This window comes from Pungitius pungitius, chromosome 1 (genome assembly GCF_949316345.1).
Source record: "Pungitius pungitius chromosome 1, fPunPun2.1, whole genome shotgun sequence".
In the NCBI taxonomy this organism is placed as follows: domain Eukaryota; kingdom Metazoa; phylum Chordata; class Actinopteri; order Perciformes; family Gasterosteidae; genus Pungitius; species Pungitius pungitius.
Genome location: NC_084900.1, coordinates 23,443,995 through 23,462,919, shown reverse-complemented (window position 1 = coordinate 23,462,919; position 18,925 = coordinate 23,443,995). Strand labels below are relative to the sequence as shown.

At 45.1% G+C, this 18,925-nt stretch overlaps 1 protein-coding gene across 2 annotated transcripts in view; it reads right to left on the bottom strand.

Moving 5' to 3' along the window:
* Nucleotides 1-18,925, bottom strand: part of LOC119206810 (plexin-A1-like) — a 189,511-nt gene that overhangs the window by 94,520 nt on the left and 76,066 nt on the right. For both annotated transcript variants that reach the window (XM_062563282.1, XM_062563286.1), the window contains exon 4: nt 4,611-4,742. In XM_062563282.1, the coding sequence (XP_062419266.1) occupies nt 4,611-4,742 (132 nt within the window). The remainder of the gene's footprint in view (nt 1-4,610; nt 4,743-18,925) is intronic.

Genomic DNA, 18,925 nt, shown 5'->3' with positions numbered 1-18,925 from the left:
TCAAGTATTAGAGCTTTAGACGGGGCCTGGAGGACTTCAATGTCCTTCGCTCTGAGACACTTCAGAAGGGATATTCACAGTCGTCCCCTTTTTAAACGACAGCGTCTTTAAGCGATGGTCTTAAGCAGCACGCCGCTGATTTCACCGCTCAGACACGCCGTTCCCAAACCCGACTCAGCCCACAATTAGCTGACAGGGCCCAGTGGCACTTCCAGTGGATTTCTGTCTCCTCCCTCCTTGTTACTCTCAGAGCCACAGTCTTCACTAGCAGCTCTTCCGTTGTTTGCTTAGCCACTTCAGAGTTGGAGAAACACAAAAGAAGGGAGCGTGCGGCAGGCGTCTCCCCCCCCGACCTCCAAGGGCGGTGAATGCTGAGTGAATTGAATATGAACCTTCTCTCTGGCGGTGTCAGGGGTAGGGTTTCTCCACTGTGCAGTACAGCATGGCCGAGTACATCTCTGTACCGTGGCTGAATCGATACAAGGAGGTACATCATCGGACCATTATGCCACTGTCTGAGGAGGGGGGGGGGGAGGGGGGGTCACCTTACGAAGCTGTTTTACAAGCAGAGAGGCCTGGACCTTGCCCTGTGTGTTGGGTAGTGGAAATGTGGCGCTGATGCCACAGCGGAGGAGAGATCGGACGCTGGGCTTGGCCCCCTCAGTAAACGCTGGGCATCAATACAAAAACTGCATTGCAGAATCATCCAAAATAAACTAAATGTTTAGTGCAGTCTGTTTTAAAGTCGAAGAATAACTCGTCATAATGGGGAATGGGTAGAAAGCATCACCTCCAAGTAGCAGCAAGACCGGTAAGTGTACGATAAGCGAGTCATTTGGGACCAAAGGTACAGCAGAAATCAATAGATTATGGGCTGTAATCCGCTTAGTCTTTTATTTAAAGCAATTAGGGTGATGTCATCCATAGGGCCGCGCAGGATACAAGAAATATCTGTCTCGGTGACATCAACAATGGAGGGTGGTGACAGGATGAAAAATCTCCCCTCGCCCCGCTGTTTTTATTAGATCGGGACAATTTGAACATGTAACGAGGAAACAACGGCAGTGATAAAAGTGATTTAGTGCCGCTGTTCATTTTTTATGAGCACAAAAATGACGTTATATCACAGAACAGAGAGGGACGGGACGAAAGCTTGCGGCAGGCAAAGATACACAGAGTGGGAGAACACTGAGAGACAGTGACTGTGTGTGTGTGTGTGTGTGTGTGTGTGTGTGTGTGTGTGTGTGTGTGTGTGTGAGAAGCAGAGGCACAAAGAGGGCCGTGTATAAATCCATTGCTGGCTAATCGAAAACTGGCCTCTCGCGGTGCACCGGGCAGTTTTATGTTTTCGCACTTTGTGCATGTGCGTACTTGTGTGCTCGTGTGTGAGCCAGTCAGTACTGCTATACAGAAACGCCGTCAGTCCAATATACCACTTTTAATTATGTGTGTGAGTGAGTATAGAAAAAGGTAAATTGCTCTGTCAAGCGGGGGAAAGGGCCTTGTGATGTTTGAGCTCTCATCACTTGGCATTTCTATTATTCAACGAGGAGGGAGGAATGGAGGGATGAAGAGGATAGAAAGGAGGTGGGAGAGGGGGAGCAAGAGGTGGGGGAGGGAGGGCAAACAGTGTGAAGGTATACCTCACACTCACTCGCGTATATGTAGAACAGGCTTTCAGATGTATTGGGTAGAAGAGTTCTGCCTCCACGCTGCAGCCGAATTAGAGCTAATCTTACTAATATATGTCGATATCAATGACATGGTAAGGGCCCCGCCCTCTACTTAAAGGGGATTTTATTAAACAAAGCACTCACAGCAGCACACAAAAAAACGAGAGCAAATGAAAACTTTATGTGCGCACCTAAAAACAAACTTCTCTTCTTTTGAGTCAGTACTCACTTCTTGTGTGCCCCAAACCTTTGTACTTCTTTCAAAACTCTTTCACTTGAAAAAGGTTAGCTATACAACAAGCTAATTTGTTATCCTTGTTGCAGTTTACATAAACATCTGTTTATGAAATTAGACATTTGTGTGAAATTGTCATAATTTCATTATTAATTTAGTTAGAACAAAGTGACAGTTGACCACAGGGAACTTTAGACTAGGATCAGGAAATGTAACTCATCCAGTTGTACTTTTGGATACTTTGGCCTGAAAAAAAAACAAAAGAAGCCCAAGTGTATCCATCCCAGGGCTTGGCCAGCGACCTTACACCCCGATACATTATCCTGGCCAGGAAGTCGCTCCTCATCAGCAGCCCAGAGAGGCCCTGCCGGAGCACCAGTTCACCTTCTGCAGCAGAGGGAAGATCCTTATTCCTTCCAGGCCGTCTGAAGCTGCTGCTGGGAGAGCAGTTACTTCTCAAACTCACTCCATCCCAGAGAGCACGCCGAAGAATATTGAAAAGATGAAGCAGGAAGAGTCGGAGAAAGAAGACAGACCATACCCTGCGAGCCAATTATATTTCCCCGCTTCCTCAGTTCCCTCTCGCTCTGTCTCTCTGCAACTCTCCTCCTTTTCGCTCCGGACTGTGAATTTGACCAATGCCGAGGCTCTCATCCCGGCTCCTCAGTCCGTCTTCTTAGTACGTTTTAAACAGTTAAACAATATGACGTCATTGGTTACTTTGTTTTAGTTGCCTTCGTATTTTGCTCCTCACCTGCATTATGTTTGGTCATCAGACCTTGCCACTGCTGGGGCCAGATGGTCTCAGTGGTCTCTGTTACTATTACTGAGATTTTTTTGCGTGTCAATTCTGCTAGATGCCTGTGCTGCCTCGCATTGACCGAAGGTCAGGACACTTTGATATCCCTACGTTCATAGTCTCCAATTAATTAATTAATAAACCTCTAGGAAAATAGAGAAGGTGGAACTGGTTCTCATATCTGAAGCCATTAGAATGGCACCCGTGAACTCGTGGTGAAACACAAGGTAGCGTTTCCTCTTCTCTTCTCCTGTCGCTGGACCTCCTTATCGTCACTGGGCTAACATGCACAGACATGTCGTGGACATATCAGTGCTCATGAAAAATAAAACCTCCGGCTTCAATAATTGAAGGAGACTTTTTGGCAGTCATCTTTAATGCAGATGACAGAGTTAAAAGTCAAACACCCCCAGCATGGACGTCCTAGACTGCCGGCTCAAACACAGCTCCGATGCCGGGATTATTGTCCAACGTGATTTCAGCGCTTCGGTTTTTACGCTCGACAGCTCACCAGTAGTGTTTGTAGAATAGTTTATTATTCTCAAAGTTTCCCAGAGCTCTGGCTTCTCTTTATCACGAACGCAAGGGAATGCTTTACTCTGGAACTCTGCAATATTTATTTATTTAGTATTGCTGATATATAATGTTTTTGATGTAACAAGCTGCCAATTAAGAATAAACTCCCATTCTTAATTAACTTCCAGCGGTTGTCTCTAAAACCAGTGTATGCGTGTCTGCCCGAGTGTGTATTTATGGATCTGCCTGTATGGTACATATCAGCCTTGCTCGACTGCTGAGCATGATTTAGTGCCCCCCCCCCTCAATGCAGTCCACTCTCATCAATTACACTCCACTGCCTCCTCGCGCTTATTGAGACAAGCGGAAGTCAATTATGTCTAATTGCTGGTAATTTACACAGCTCTCACATGGCAGTTACTGTCCACGTAGCGAGGACGGCTCGTTGAAGGCTATCACAGCGCGCTCATTACCCGCTTTGAGATGAGAGGGCCGTGCAGGTAGAGGGAGGAGGGGCGGGACTCTGCAAACTGGGCCGTTAAACTCTCTTGGACAAAGTCGTTTGCGACTTAGGCTTCAGTCTGTGTCACAATAGAAAGTGGCACGATTCGTCTGTAGTCAGAAGCTTGGTGACTTGGTGCCACACTGGAGCAGGGAATATTGCTGAAAGTTAGTTGGGTTCACGATACCCAACTTCTGTCTCTCGGCTGTCAGCAAATCCAGCCCCCTGTGGAGCAGTTTAAAGTGAACAAAAGAGTGGAGGATATCGCTGATAAACCTCCCTAGACTCTCCAGCACACAAAGATGTGCACTATCAAGCCAACTCAAAGTGAGATGTCACTGTTTAAAATGATTGTGTGACGGAGCAAAGTGGTGAAAAATAACATGATCTTGTGACACCTGAGTTTTAAGAATAAAAAGCAGTGATACGTCTTAATCATAGATCTTTCACATGCCACCAATTAAGATGCAAAGCTGGTGTGTGCACTGTATCCCCAGTGGAAGGTCTGGAATGTGGCTTCATCCTATATGTGACATATTTTAATTGATGACATTAATTAGCACTTATGACTCTATATGTGTGTTTCCTTGTCTAATACTGTACGTGGAGCCGTATGTATGCAATTATCTTAATAGCTCTTTTCCCTCAGTGCATATTTTTAATACACTTTTCCTCCTAAAGTGGAATTTGACTATCTATATGTTCTTTTTTTTTTTACAATTACATTGTATTGTTGTAAATATATGAGCCGATCTGAGCATGGAAACAGTGTTTGCAAATTGTCCCCTGAAAAACACACATAGCTCCCGACCCAGGTGCGCATGTATTTGTACGTATAGCTTGAGGGCTGCAGGTCGCTTTGTTTCGCGTGTGTGATTCGCGTACCTGCTTATCGGTGAGGGCGTATAAGTTCTGGTGATCCGGGCTGAAGAGCATGTCTCTCAGGATGGGGCTGCCATCGCTCACCACCACATTCTCGTACAGCAAGGCGGGCTGGGAGATGGAGTTCACCAGGATCTGGAGGAGGGCAGAGAGGAAATGGAAAAAGGCCATGATTACAATCCATGGCTCCTTAAATGATGGTCTGACACTAACACAAATGACACAAGAAGTAGTAGACGGTGCTTTTAACTTTTGACATGCATTCAACCAAGAGGGTACAGACTGTGAATAACAATAATCAAGAAAGTACAATTTCTTCAAGATGTCTAAACCACAAAGTGCTGTAAGTAAGTGCCATGGTAAGTGCTAGCAAAGTGCTACCTAGTCCAGGTCTAGCTGGAAGAGGTGTGCTTTTAGTCTGCGTCTGAAGCTGTATAGGCTTCTTGCTGTCCTGATGTCATTGGGGAGCTCATTCCATCAACTTTTACATTACATTGACACACTTTTGCCACAGCAGTCAGCCTAAACAAACTAAAGTCAATTTATTGTAAGCATTATGTGCACTGGCAGGTGTTTCATGTTGGAAGTTAGCTTCAGCTAGCTCGTTAGCAGAAAGATGTTCGGTCCACCCAGCTAGCCCCTCATGCTCCACACAATTCCTGTTTACGCTTAATGTTTTTATTGTTTATCAATGTCAGTTACATTTTGGACTAAATGTGAGATTTAACAACATTTGTTAGTGTGGGGGATCCACATTAAACACCGCCTGTCCCGTTCATGGTCTGCTCTGTTGTTGGTGCTTACACTGTTAATTGCTCAGTTTGAGGGTTCCATTAAACCAGCAAGTACATCTTGGTCTCCTTTTCTCTCTTCTCTGTGCGGATCTCTCTCTTTTTAATTTCCCAACCTCCATCTGCTCATCAATCACCTGACAGCAGTTTAGTCCTAAACAACTTTCCTGCTTTTCTGTTGCCCAGACCCGCTCTGTCATCTTTCCTTTCCCCCCCGAACTCTTCTCCCCGCACTCAGTCTCTGTGGTTAATATCTGCCAGATCACTACCAGACTTTCCTTAATTGTTTTTCTGAACAGAAGGTTCATTAACAGACACACTGTCATCACTGGATGTGCTTTTGTCGCTCAAGAGGAGGGAGCGGCTTTGGTTGAAAGTCCTCTGACAAATACGCATTTCAGAGGGACATTCATAGCCTAAAGTCTTGGGATGTTACGTTAACAGGTGAAATGGGAGGCATGTACCAGCAGAAACAAACAGCAATACGCTTGGTTGGAGAACCTGACACGGGGCCAACGCCGCTTTCGGTTTGTATTGACTTGTTCAGTTTATTGCCTCCGACAACAAATGTTGCAAATAGCTGAACTTTTCCAACTTAACTCTGGACAAGTGTACTTGGGTGTGCGTGTGGCTGTGTGTGTGTGTGTGTTGACGTGTGTGTTGACGTGTACCCAAGCTGTTACTGTCCAAAGGTCATCCGTTTTAGCTGTCCCTCATGTTACTCCCACATGAACAGAAACTTTTATTGATGCGAGTGTGACCTTTCGTCCCCCTGTAGTTCTGACTGCGAGCAACAATGCAGGCGAGCAGAAAAGCAAAAACACTTCTTTAAACGGCCACCACAACGCACTGGGCGGCCATATCGGTTGCCATGAGGGAATGCCTGTGTCCTGTAGGGGGGGTGGTGGAGGTGTAGGAGCAGGGAGCGTGCAGTGGCCTACAGCTCGGGGGGCAGAGGGCAGTTGGAGAGGGATTCAGGTCGGCTGGCACGGAGGGGTTCGCAGGCTGGAGATTCTCATCTCGTCTGGATGCCTGCAGGTGTCTACTCTCTTTCTCTGACCTCTCCGAAACTTTCAGCAGCGCTTTCAATAATCCACTGGTATCTTTGTACCCTTAATTATTGTATACTGACACAGGCACCAGAAATCTCACTTCTTCTTCTTCGTGTCTTCTGCGCTCTCCAAACTTAAAACCGACCAAAGTGGGGGGAGGGAAACAGAGATCGACCCTCCGGCATCGTTTTTTTTTTTTTTTTTTAAATGTTTCCATTTAACCGGTTTCCTACTTTATGGAACATATTAGCAGAGAGTCCAGGCTATAAGATGAAAGACACAGCCCTCCTAAAGCTGCTTGCACTTATTTAAAAGGTGCTTATTAAATATGCTTTTATAACTGCGCTAAGGGTGATTATTAGACCAAAAAAAAACAATAAAGCATTTCACTTTGATGTTACTGACAGCTTATGAGTCATTAAAACAGGCTGTTATTTTGTACTGATTAGTTTACCTCTTAAAAGCTCGACACTCATGCATATTTTTATCCTGCTCAGCTGGGCCTCTCCACAATGAGTGCGCTCAACATTAGCTGCTGCCATTTGAATTCAAATTATCCTCCAATCATTGAGTTTAAAAACAATGTTCATTTGGAGCACGTCACGGCTAAAACGAGAGAGACAGCGGGGATGCTCCATCTGATTTCCAGCTTAAGGATGGTGCAATGAGGGCCAACTTCACTTGCGAAAAGAAAGTGAGGACCGGGATGGAAGTTTGGAGGTGACTTTTCCTGATGAGTTTGCAGCCTCCAACTTCTTCCCATTCTTCACCTGCCTCGTGCGCTCCTCCCCTCCTCCGAGCTCGGACCTCTCTGTCTCCTCGAATCCCTCGGGATGAGTCTCATTACCAAACCACCGCTCATGTAATAAAGGACGCCGTAACCCTGGCGCACACATTTAGGTCCACAGGTGGACAAAGAGACGGGTGTCTGAGAACGCAGACATTCACACACCTTAAAACAATGCCAAGCTGTTCCGGTCTAAATTCTACTGTTCGAGCTGATTGTGAAGGTTGGCTGCCAAGGAGGCGACAGAATATTCATCAGAGGGTTCAACAGAAAAAGGCCAAGACTAGGAGTGTGCGTTCAAATCAGAGTTGACGCGTGATATTTTTAAACCAGCAAAATGATTTCTCACGTATGTAGTGAGTTATTCTAAAACAGATGTAATTGCTGTTTTAATGATCACTTAAGTACCAGTACCTGACACCACGTCCTACAGCATTTTTTATTCTTGTAACAGAAAATGTGTAACTTATGTTGTGGTATTTAGATGCTGAGACAATGTAGCCGACAGCAACAATGAAACCTCCCAAGGAACAAGAGCACATTCTGTCACTTCTTCCTCTCTGCCGTGGCTTTGTTTGATTTTCTGTCTCCTAATCATTATTTTTCCCTTCTCCTCCCCCTCCCCCATCAACTCATTGATTCTATTTCGTGTTTCTTTTCATTATACATTTTCAGCACTGTCTTTCATTTGCCACCCTCGTTCACACCTGACTTCTTCCTCAACCTCTCCTCTTTTGATCTCCTCACCACCAGGTTTTACTTTATTCTCTCTCTTCTTATGATTACTCTTCTCCATTCACGTTTATTATTTTTCTCCCCTTGGTCCTTTACCTTTCCTCTTTGAAGCAGACCTCTTTCTCCCAATGAGTGAGTGAGTGTGTGTGTGTGTGTGTGTGTCTCCAGACACAGCAGTGCCCTGTCCAACCTCAGCTGTTAAACATCTAGTTAATTACATGGTTGGACAAAGGGAGGGAAGATGAAAATGAAGGAGGGAAGGATGCAGAGACAGGGGTCAAAGCAAGATGGTTGTTAACCTTGGTAGCATTTCTCACTGAAACCGATGTTACAAATGTCTGGTCGGGACGAGTAATGAACCCGTGTCCCAAATGTTCAAGCAGCGATTTGGTGACGGGGGTACAGCGTGAATGTAGGGATGGTGGGGGGTGAGGCGGGGAGGGACATTTCCTTAATGAAATCTACTGTGGTGTGTGTTTGTGTGTTAACGCATCCTCGTATTCATGATTTCCCTAATGAAATTGATCTTGGTCTCATCTGTTGAGCATGAACACACACACACACACACACACACACACAAAGACTGCAGGATCCTGAAGTTCAATTTAATACCAACCACTGGCTGTAAATAAGGAAAGGACTGTGCTCTACTGAGGTAAATCCAGTAGTAGAGTCATTTTCTCATAGACTTCCAATCAAAGACATCCATTCAGCCTGCAACCAGTGGAGTTGCACTGGGAGTGAGAAAGATAGAGAGAGAGAGAGAGAGATTGGTGCAAATTGGTGGACTTATAAGTCGGTAGTCATGTTCAGTGTGTGTGTGTGTGTGTGTGTGACCCTGACTGGAGGGCATCCAAAGTATCACATACACCTGCTGACTGCACAGTCTACAGCTCTCACACACACACACACACACACACACACACACACACACACACACACAAACACACACACACACACACACACAGCTATGTAGAGCCACATCAGCAAGACAGGTTACTCTGAGTGAAATTAATCATCGTTCTTTTGTCGCACCGCTGCTCTCACAACAGGAGGCTGTCCCCAGGTGACACACACATATGCACACACACACACACACACACACACACACACACACACACACACACACACACACACACACACACACACACACACACACACAAAGAGTGACAGGCAGACAGCTGGCCGGTGACAGCATGCCACTATAAAGCTGTTTTCTTAACAGCTAACAATAGCTGGCTCTGGTTAAAAAAGACCAAAGCTGCCAAAATGCAGACCAGTAAATGTACTTTACACAACTTTTTATGGAGGAAATATCCATATGAGCCGTGCTGTAATAATAGCAGCAATTCAATACCGATGCTGGAATCATGCTAAACATGTGATGGGGCAGAGCTGCTTCGCTCATAGACTCCACTGTCCTCGGATTAAAAGAATCAAATGTGGCCCGGAGTTGTGCTGAGATCAGAATGCTTTGAGGACGATTTTGACATCCTGGATTACAAGTTAAGATCACAAGTTATTTCAACAAAATCAAACAGGGAAAAGGATGAGCTTTGTCACCAGAAAATTCCATTCCATCTGGACCAGGACCTATTGCTAATAAATTATAAAGAATTAGTCAATTTAGAGGGAACATTTCTAGTCTAACTGGTCTAAAGCTTTCCAACTTTCACAGCACTGTTTCAACAGCAGAAGAAACTAATCCTTGCTTTGTAAATCATCCCACATGGTGCTCCTCAGCCAATCAAATTTGTGTATTCTAGCAAGAACTCACAACCCAACTCAATTTTCTTTTAGCATGTCTGTTGTATGTTAACTGCGTGGGGAAAGCATTGTTATAAGCTATAATAAAAACTGTCAAAAAAGCAAAAGGTTAGAGCCAACATATATATAAAAAAATGTAAAAGCGCATCACGCAACAACTTCCGAAGCTAGAACATATTTTAGAGTAGCTGACATGCAGAAAATACCTTTGAGCAGCAGTGAAGGGTTTTTACTTTCAGAGTGTGACAACTTGGCTGAAGGAGCCAGAGCAATTACATACACTCATGGAAAAAAGAAAAAAAAAATTCAAAAAGGCCTTACTTGACATCTGCATATATTACACCACTGTTATTTTTCCTTCCCAGACCTCTGGCCTGCTTTATTAGGACTATTAGCATCCAAACTGCAGGGCGATGGGAGTGTCACTGCTGCGGAATACACGCCCACAAAATGTCACTTTGGAACCATGAGACACTAACAGAAGACGTCTCCTTCCATTCAGGTCCGCAGCACACACAGGCTCTGCATTGTGTACCCTCCTTGTCAGATAGTTTGACAGGGCACAGTGCTTCCTGCTGTCAGTCGCGCTGGGCGTGTGTGTGTGTGTGTGTGTGTAAGGCCTCTTTAATCTTTCACAAGCTCGATGGACTTGAGTTTCCCCTCCAAGACGTTTTTCCAGTACACACACAGACACACACAGTCAGCGCTCCCCTTTGCTCTCCATCTATTTGACCCCCCTCCCTTCTTCTCTGTCCCTCTTATCACTTCCTCTCTACATAGCTGGCATGCCCTCGTCCTCCTTTTCCCCGCTCATCAACTTTTCCACATCAAGTGTCCTTTTCTAAAAACAAGTGAGAAACTCTACCCGGCAGAGCAAACTGGCGCGGCTGGCCAGCTGGTTTCCGTGACTGTGCAGTAGAATCATTGTGTGAGTTTGTCTATGTTCCCGGCAGCGTGAAATAAGGCCAATAGCTGACATGAAGGTGCAATTAAAAATTTAAAATATCCTGTTTTGTGTTTGTTGCGGGTGGAGAGTCTACAAGCAATGGGCCTTCAGAAGAACAGGTGTTTTGTTTTTATGTTAACGGGCTGATGGGGGAATGGGCCTTGGGTCTGAAGTCATTGGACATGAGCTCTAACATAACAATGGACAGTGCCTCGTGAAGCAAACTTTCTATTAGTGAGAGAGTGTGTGTATGTATGTATGTATGATATTAATCTCCAAATATATACAAATTGAGAATATGGATAAGATAGGGGTGGGTATCTATAAGCTTTTGCTTCTCTCTACTCCTTTTCTTGAACAAAAGGTGACTTTTCTAATTTTGTGGTCTATGTCTATGTTGATTTTTAAATAAATTTAAATATATATATATATTTTTTTTAATGTCTACATGTTCAAGAAATAAAATGCTTCATGCTTCATGCTTATTTGGCTATAAACGAGTCGATAGAAACACACATCCATTTCTTAAAATATCTTGAATGGAAATACGTTGGGGGTAAAGTGATGAATGTCTCATGTTTGATGACTGGTGACTAAATTTCCCAGGAGAATGACAGGCCGACACTTTTAATGACAACAGGCAAATCTATTTAAAAATAAGTTTTCCCTAATGGAAATGATGTGACTCTACTCTTTTTTCTTTCCTTTTGTGTGGATTCATCATTTATTTCAGAAGCTACCTGAGAAATAAATACAAGGCCAGTGGTATCACTGGCAGAAAATTTGCTGTCAGTCTCCTCGTTCTACGTGGAGCTTGAAGTGCAATTGCTTTGCCAAACTGCTATTTTCCAAGGTCAACGAATAAAACCGTTATGCTTTGTTTGAATCAAAACAGCAATAAATGATAAAATCCTAACAGCTACTGAGCTTTCCTGACAAGAGATCCATCTCCATGACAACGGCGCAAACCACACCCACGGTGAGGGAGAGCGCGGGATGGGGGTGAACGCCTCGAGAAAAAGAGCTGTCAGGTGCACCTCTAGTTGGAAATGGTTTGCAGGTGTGCTGTACTTTAGAGTGGTAGTTACTTGAGCACTACAATTACTACTGTAGTGGTACTACTCTCTGTTCATAGAACTGCTACACACACCGACCACCAGTTTTATCTGGACAGCTCCGAGATGACGCCAGGGGAGGACAAATCTTCATCTCTTGAGCCCTATCAATGCTATGTGTGTGTTTGTTTGTGTGCGAGTCTGTATTTGCAACTATGCAGCATTTTACTTCCCTCCCTGTATGTGATTTGCCTTAACCGGTCTCCTCAGAGCTTTGGATATCTCTCTCTCTCTCTCTCTCTCTCCCTCTCTCTCCCCTGTCTTGATGTACCAGCTCAGCTGACACCCCTGATCGGCCAAGCAGAACACACTTGTGTATAACTCATATAACTCAGCCTAGCAGCGTGCGCAGGTGTGTGTGTGTGTGTGTGTATGAGTTTGCCCTGCAGTGAGAAGTGAAACTACCGCTAAACTAGCTCAATTTGTCAAGTGCAGGGAGGTGTGGCCCTCGAGGACCACTGTACCGCTGTCTTCAAGGTAAACAGAGGAGTATGGATTGAAAAGGAAAGGAAAATGAAAAAAGGAATTTCAAAGAGGAACCCCCCCCCCCCCCCCCCCCCCCCCCCACACACACACACACACCCTGTATGTAGACACAGACACATACACGATTGGGTAGTTTGGGATCAGCCTGACTGGAGCAAACACCAAGAGGAAAGGATACTTCATCACTGCCACTCCTTCAGTGCGTTCTTGTGTGTGTGTTGACTTTGACAAAGAGCGGTCAAAACCCCGATGTTGACTGAGCCTTTTACACACACGCGTGTGTGTGTGTGTGTGTGTGTGTGTGTGTGTGTGTGTGTGTGAGTGGAGGGTGCCCCACCTCGACAAGACGACAACTTATTATTAAAGGGGGTAGCGCATATAAATTATCAGCCGCTGGCCCGAATGAACTGAATAAAGAAAACAATGTCACGGTGCGGTCACAGGGCGAACGTCTACTGAGCGAATGATGAATGTCTCCCTCTTCTTTTCTCTGTGCTCTCCTCCCCTGGCCCGTTGCCACGGCGATTAATTTCGGGCGGCAGAACAGAGAGAGAGAGAGAGAGAGAGAGAGACAGCAATGAGATTTTGACAACCTTCCCTGAAACTTTCAAACACACAGTTTCACCCAAAGTTGAGCGCGTGGACTCGTGTGCCGTTAGTCTGTGAGGCGATGCTTCTCTGACGAACAGCAGCCGTGAATTATTAATCTGGGCTGGGAAAAAAATAAGAAAATGTTTTTTGACACACTCTTGTCTTGGCTCTTTGGGTCAGCGTAGGTGGGGACACCGATTCAGTGGAGTGACGATGTAAGATACGCGTAACCGGCGGTAATTGATTGACAGGCAAAATCCTTCCAGATTAATCCAGGGACACGCTGCCATTTTTTGTACAGTTGCTGTAACAGTTGAATTGTTACTTTGTGGCGTTGCCCTCTGGTAGAGGTCACCAGTACTGTCTATAGGTCACAAGGGAGATAATGGTTACCCTTGTCTAAACAATACAAACGTATGTAGTAGAAATAACTTAAAAAGACAGATTGAGCATTGAACTTCCATCAAGTTCAAGTCCCAAGCCACAAAATGATGGAGCACCTTTCTTTGTTTTACATCCCTAGAGATTAAGCAACATAACAAAAGGTCCCTCTGGAGTATAATTTTGGTTCACCCTTGCTTTCTGGTAAAAGCCCACTACTGTCCAAGTCCCCTGTCAACACTTCAGAGATGAAAAAAAGGTTGCCAGTTGGCGTAGGCGACTGATGTAGCTAACTTGCAGTGTCAGATGGAGCTCGTCTCCAGGACAGGCGCTACATGACGCCATTGTCCTCTTCCTCCTGTTCCCCCGCGCGTTCGCTCTCCTCCTCTCGCCCCGGTTTCTTGTCTCGGGAACACAGAGAGCAGTGGACAGTCAGATTAATGACCCCGGCCTCAAACACACTCCGTCTTCCCTTTATGTCTATGTGCAGCAGCCTCGCAGCCGCAGTGATGTGAGACACACACACACACACACACACACACACACACACAGCAGCACTCATATTTCTGCGCTGTCTGCTCTCCTGCCGCGCCGTCGTTCATCTCCACGTATGGCATATTTGTTGCAGCCGTTGACAAAAAGTAAGAGTCACTTCCTTCAGCAGAGCGTCAGAGTTTTAGCATAGGTGGCACATGTGGCTACACAGCAAAGCACAGCTGTCTAAATGTGAGTGCGACCGGAGCCAGTCTCCACGAACCACTCACCCGATGCACTTCTTTGGCTAAATGTGGTGCCATGTAGGTGTAACTTACAAATCTGATAAAAGGTACGTCAGGGAAAAACACTTGAGTTATTTAAGTAGTGGTAATACTTAGTGCTACTTCTTAAATAACCAAAAAATATATCCATGTGTATTTCAGCAGGATTTCTGACTGACAACATGGTTGTACTTTTCAGGGGCCAATTAAGAGAACAAACTAAAAGTTCACTTTTCAGCTATGAAGGCATTTGAAGTAGGATTCTTACTACCTTTTATATTGAAAATGAAGTAAACTACAAAATACTGCACAGTAAGAGTAACGTATTCAAATGCTCAAGTGACTGAGAGATTTTCAGCACATTGTACTTACTATAACTATACTGTACTGTCTATTGACTGTAACAGGATTGCACAGAGGACTAAAATGGCAGCGTAGCAGTCAAGGGGATGGATGCTATCTAGTAATAGCTTTTTAAAAAACGTGATCAAACAAAACAAAGTGTATCGCCAAGCTATATTAAACTTCAGGAATCAGCCGCTATCCGGATTTCCGAGATCTAAGGGAGCCCCCACACTGCTCCTCTCCCAACCCGTCTCCCTCCCGACGTCCTCCCTCCTTGTCTTTTTGCACCCACCCCTTGATGAGGAGGTGTGTCTCCTGTCTACCATCGCAGTGGTAAGGTCTGCCCCTCGTGTTCTGACAATGGAAAGCAGCTACTCGGCTGTGTGACGGAACTAATGTTTGCCCGGTGTTTGTGTGTGTGAGCAGCCACAAGACAACACGCCAGGCATCCGTTCCGTTCTGAACAGGCCCATTTTCCAAAGGGGCGCAGCATGCGCTAGCTAACAACAAACGTGCATGAAGATTACCGTTACATGCCCGCCTCCGCCACGTCTGCCTGCACGGGCGTCTGCCTATGCGACTGTCTGCTGCCCTCCTCGTACGTGTAATTACACGGGAGAGGCGATAAGCCACTCTTCTTTCTCGCCTCTCCTCTCCTGTGGGAGCTCACAGCTAATTATAGAGCCAGCGGAGCTTCAAATTGCCATTTAAAACAGCCATACGGTGGGAGACAATAACACACTCCCCTGGTGGTGTCATCGCTGTGTAGTAAGTATGTCTGCATGGAGGTATCGCAGTACAAGAGACGCCAATGGATGAAGGGGGGGGGTGGGGGGGGGGGGGGGGGGGGAAACGTACCCTGCAGCTCTGTTAGTCAAAACATGACTGATTCCCTGAACAGGAAGTTATAATTCTGGAGGATGAGTAAATGTGCATTTTGCAGTGTAGTCATCTGTCGGGGCAGATTAGGAAGAGGTGTTTGGTGTCTCAACGCTGTGAGACGTTAACAGGTAAAGTAAAGCTCTCCCTGATATCTTATTCCTTTCATTTGTTCATTTGTTCATCTACAACCGAACACAGGCCCATTTTTTTCCTTTCTTTGACTGTACGGCTCTCTGCCTAAACAAACTCCCAGTCACTGAGCCGAGGAAGAGTTGGAATCCAGCGACAATAAGAGAGGGAGAGGAGAGGAAGACGCCAAGAGATGGAGGTGAAATGAGGGAGAAAAGACGGGAGAGAAGGGAGAATTAACAGGGAGACAGAGCGAGGGAGGCTAGAGAAAGGACAAGGAGGGATTTTGTGGTCTGGGATGGAATGTGCTTTGAAGGGAGCGATCACTGGCAGCCCCCCCCCCCTCTCCACACACACACACACACACGCACAAACAAAGACGCAAAGACACAAATTAAATAATCATTCTCTGCCTCTAGCTGTGGTTTACCCACACACCCTCGCTCTCTCTTTAACTCTCTCACACACACACACAAAGATGGACATAGTACCTACAGGGCAGGACATAGTGTCGCAGGATAAGCCCCAGTAATGAGTCATCACTCAATTTATGTTCATTAGCTACACTTTTACTAGTATGTCTGTGTGTGTAATGGGAGAGAAGATGGGGAACAACATGTGACCATGGCTGTGTGTCGTCTTTATTGGCGTGTCTCTCCCCCGGGTTTACATGGGTTGTAACTCGTGAGTCAATTAATTACCAGCATGTGTGTGTGTGTGTGTGTGATAGAGTTACAGTCCATCAGTGTAATGAGTGTAAGAGGAGCTGTAACCAGACACTGGTCCTATCTGTAACTAACACCAGCAGGGCAGTCTGGTCTGCGACCCCACCATCAAGTACCCAGCCTCTGGCCCACTGACAAAGCCTCATTGTACTAGTTAATGTTACGTTCATGGTCAAACCACCAGATGTGCTATTGGTTACAATATTCAGTAATAGATGAGATCAGGATGAGGCAATCGCCATTGCAAACAAATCATTTTTTGTTTAAACTGTCAGGACGATGAAGGTTTTGTTCAGATACTTCATGATTAATCAGTTGTTTGTTTTCATGAACAAAAAAAAAAAACTATAAAAGGACTATAACAAAGTGAAAGAAAAGCATTTACAATGTTAAAAAGGTTCATATGGCTTGAGAGCGGTTGAATAAAACTTGAAGACGCTGTCAAAATAAAAATGTTGTGTCGGCTGTTTTTGTAACCAAACAAAAAATGAAGGAGTGTGTATCTGCTCATATGGATTATCAGTCAGCTGAAAAAGACCCTGAACCAGGATCCCTGAAAGTTCATTTGCTCCATTACTTCATTTGTGATCCATGATACGCTTTGAACCCTGAGTTTTATGACTCCTTGCACCACAAGTTACAATACACAAACGTATTTTTAATAAAATGGATGGAAAATCCCTCAACGTAATCCAACTATCCGTCTAAAATGTCTAAAATGGCATTGGCCCGACTCAAATGAGGGACATGGCAGGTACGCAGCACATTTTAGATCCTCCATTATTGGATTTCCCGATGTCATCACTCACATTTCATTTTTGGAATTGGCAGCATGAGAATGTGTGCTACGTTGCAAACGAAAGAAGCACAAGATGGTACTCTCCAAGTGTAAACATATTTTCCCCTTCTTTTCCTTTTTTGTAGAATATTCTGGCATCTTTAAACAGCTTTTTTTCATGCCCGAAAAAACAAATAAAAATGATGGATGAAAAACAGCCACTTATTGTGCATTTCTTTCTCAAAACGTGGTGATCATGACTATGACAGCGCCAGCCATTCAAAAACAAAGCTGTAGAAAACAGAAGAAATGGGAGCATTGGGGTTTTGAAGACATATTAGTAGCTCGGTATTAAATGCTGATGTCTCACAAGGACAAGGCTAACATGTTGATGTTTAGGGAGTATCCAGTTGCTATGTCAACCATTCTAGCCTTGCGGGTTAGTGTAGCCGATATGTCACTGGCTATGAATTTATGGATATGATTGCTTGTACCAGATGTCTTGGCAATCCATGGACTAGTTTCAAAACATTCCAGTCAAACATAAAACTATCAACGTCCTGGTGGCACCAGAGGAAACGGCACAGCACCATCAACGTCACTACACTTAATCCTCTGGGGACCATGCATGTCCATACGAGACGTCATGGCCATCCGTCCAACATCTGTAGACACGTGCAATGTTTGATCTCCGGATGGACCCGAATCCTCGGCGAGGAAGCCTCTAGCTACACAATGAACACACACACACACACACACCGCCATCCCCACATGCACAGCTTTTCCCATGACTGGTAATCTCGTTAATGTGCCAGGCAGAGACGTGCACGCACACAAATACACACCCACAGTCCAGCACACTGACCCTTGTTTTACCTCCCACCCACGTGTTTCAAGGTCTCCAGGAAATTCACTATCAGGCCTTTATTTGATGCAGAGATTAAAAGGATTGAAGGTGCCAGACAAACGGGACCTGGTCAGCAAACTAGACCATCCATTTTTTATGTGTGCAGAAAGGTATTTACCAATCTTCCACAATTGTGCCTCAATGATAAAAATCTTTATGATGTGAATTCACAGTAATACTACTGAAGCAAGTTATTGGCGGATGGATTTGTTTAAGGGCAGGACATAAATCAACGCTTTTCTGTAGATATAATTGATTTTCATAGTACCGCCCACTTATGCCTGCTGGACGGGTATTAAAGTTTACTCACCTTTTATATTCACCACAGCATCATTAAAGCACCATTGCAGATAAAGCCTGGCTGTAAACCACAGCGCCTGACTGCCCCTCCCATCACTGCTGTATAACTGTATTTATGGATATAGGGTGATGCATGTATAGCCAGCTCAAAGGCAGAGCTTGGTTTACGGCCTTGCATTGCATAGACAGCCCCCACCAAGCCAGCGCACAGCGGTTACAGCACCAAAATCAATTGTAAAGAGGTAGTACTCAGGTCAGAAGGGAAGGATAAGAAAAAGGCAGTTCAAAAAATGAGATGGACCGAAGGATCTAGTCTTGTCACTGAAATTGATATTTTCTTCTGCTCTTTGGATCTTTTGCTCTTTGAGACCTTCCACCACCTTCATCCCGACAAAGCGCTGTGTGAGGCCCGCCCGCCAACGGAACACTCTCCCGGGGGTTCATCTCTCATCACTCCCCAAAAACCGACCCACTCCTTTGCCCCTCTGGGGTTGTGAATACAAAGTGAATGTCGCCCGTTGCAGGAGTGACAATGTCATCATTTGAATGCGACCTATGGGGCCCAACCGACCGCACAAGTGAGCGAGAAATCTGTCAGCCTAAAACATGCAGCTGCCAATGGTCATTTCTGTGTGTGCAGGATGACAAGTTTCCTTATCGGAGTGGTCACCGTAGCCAGAGAAGTAAATATGCTGGCGTTCAAAAAACTACATCCACTTTCTTTTTGATCGTGTGGTTTTGAACGAAGAGAAGCTCTGATCCCATCATAATGTCACTGTACATTACTTAACCCCAGGCCCCTATTTGTTGCAGAGTGTGTATTTTTGAGAGCAATGGATCTTC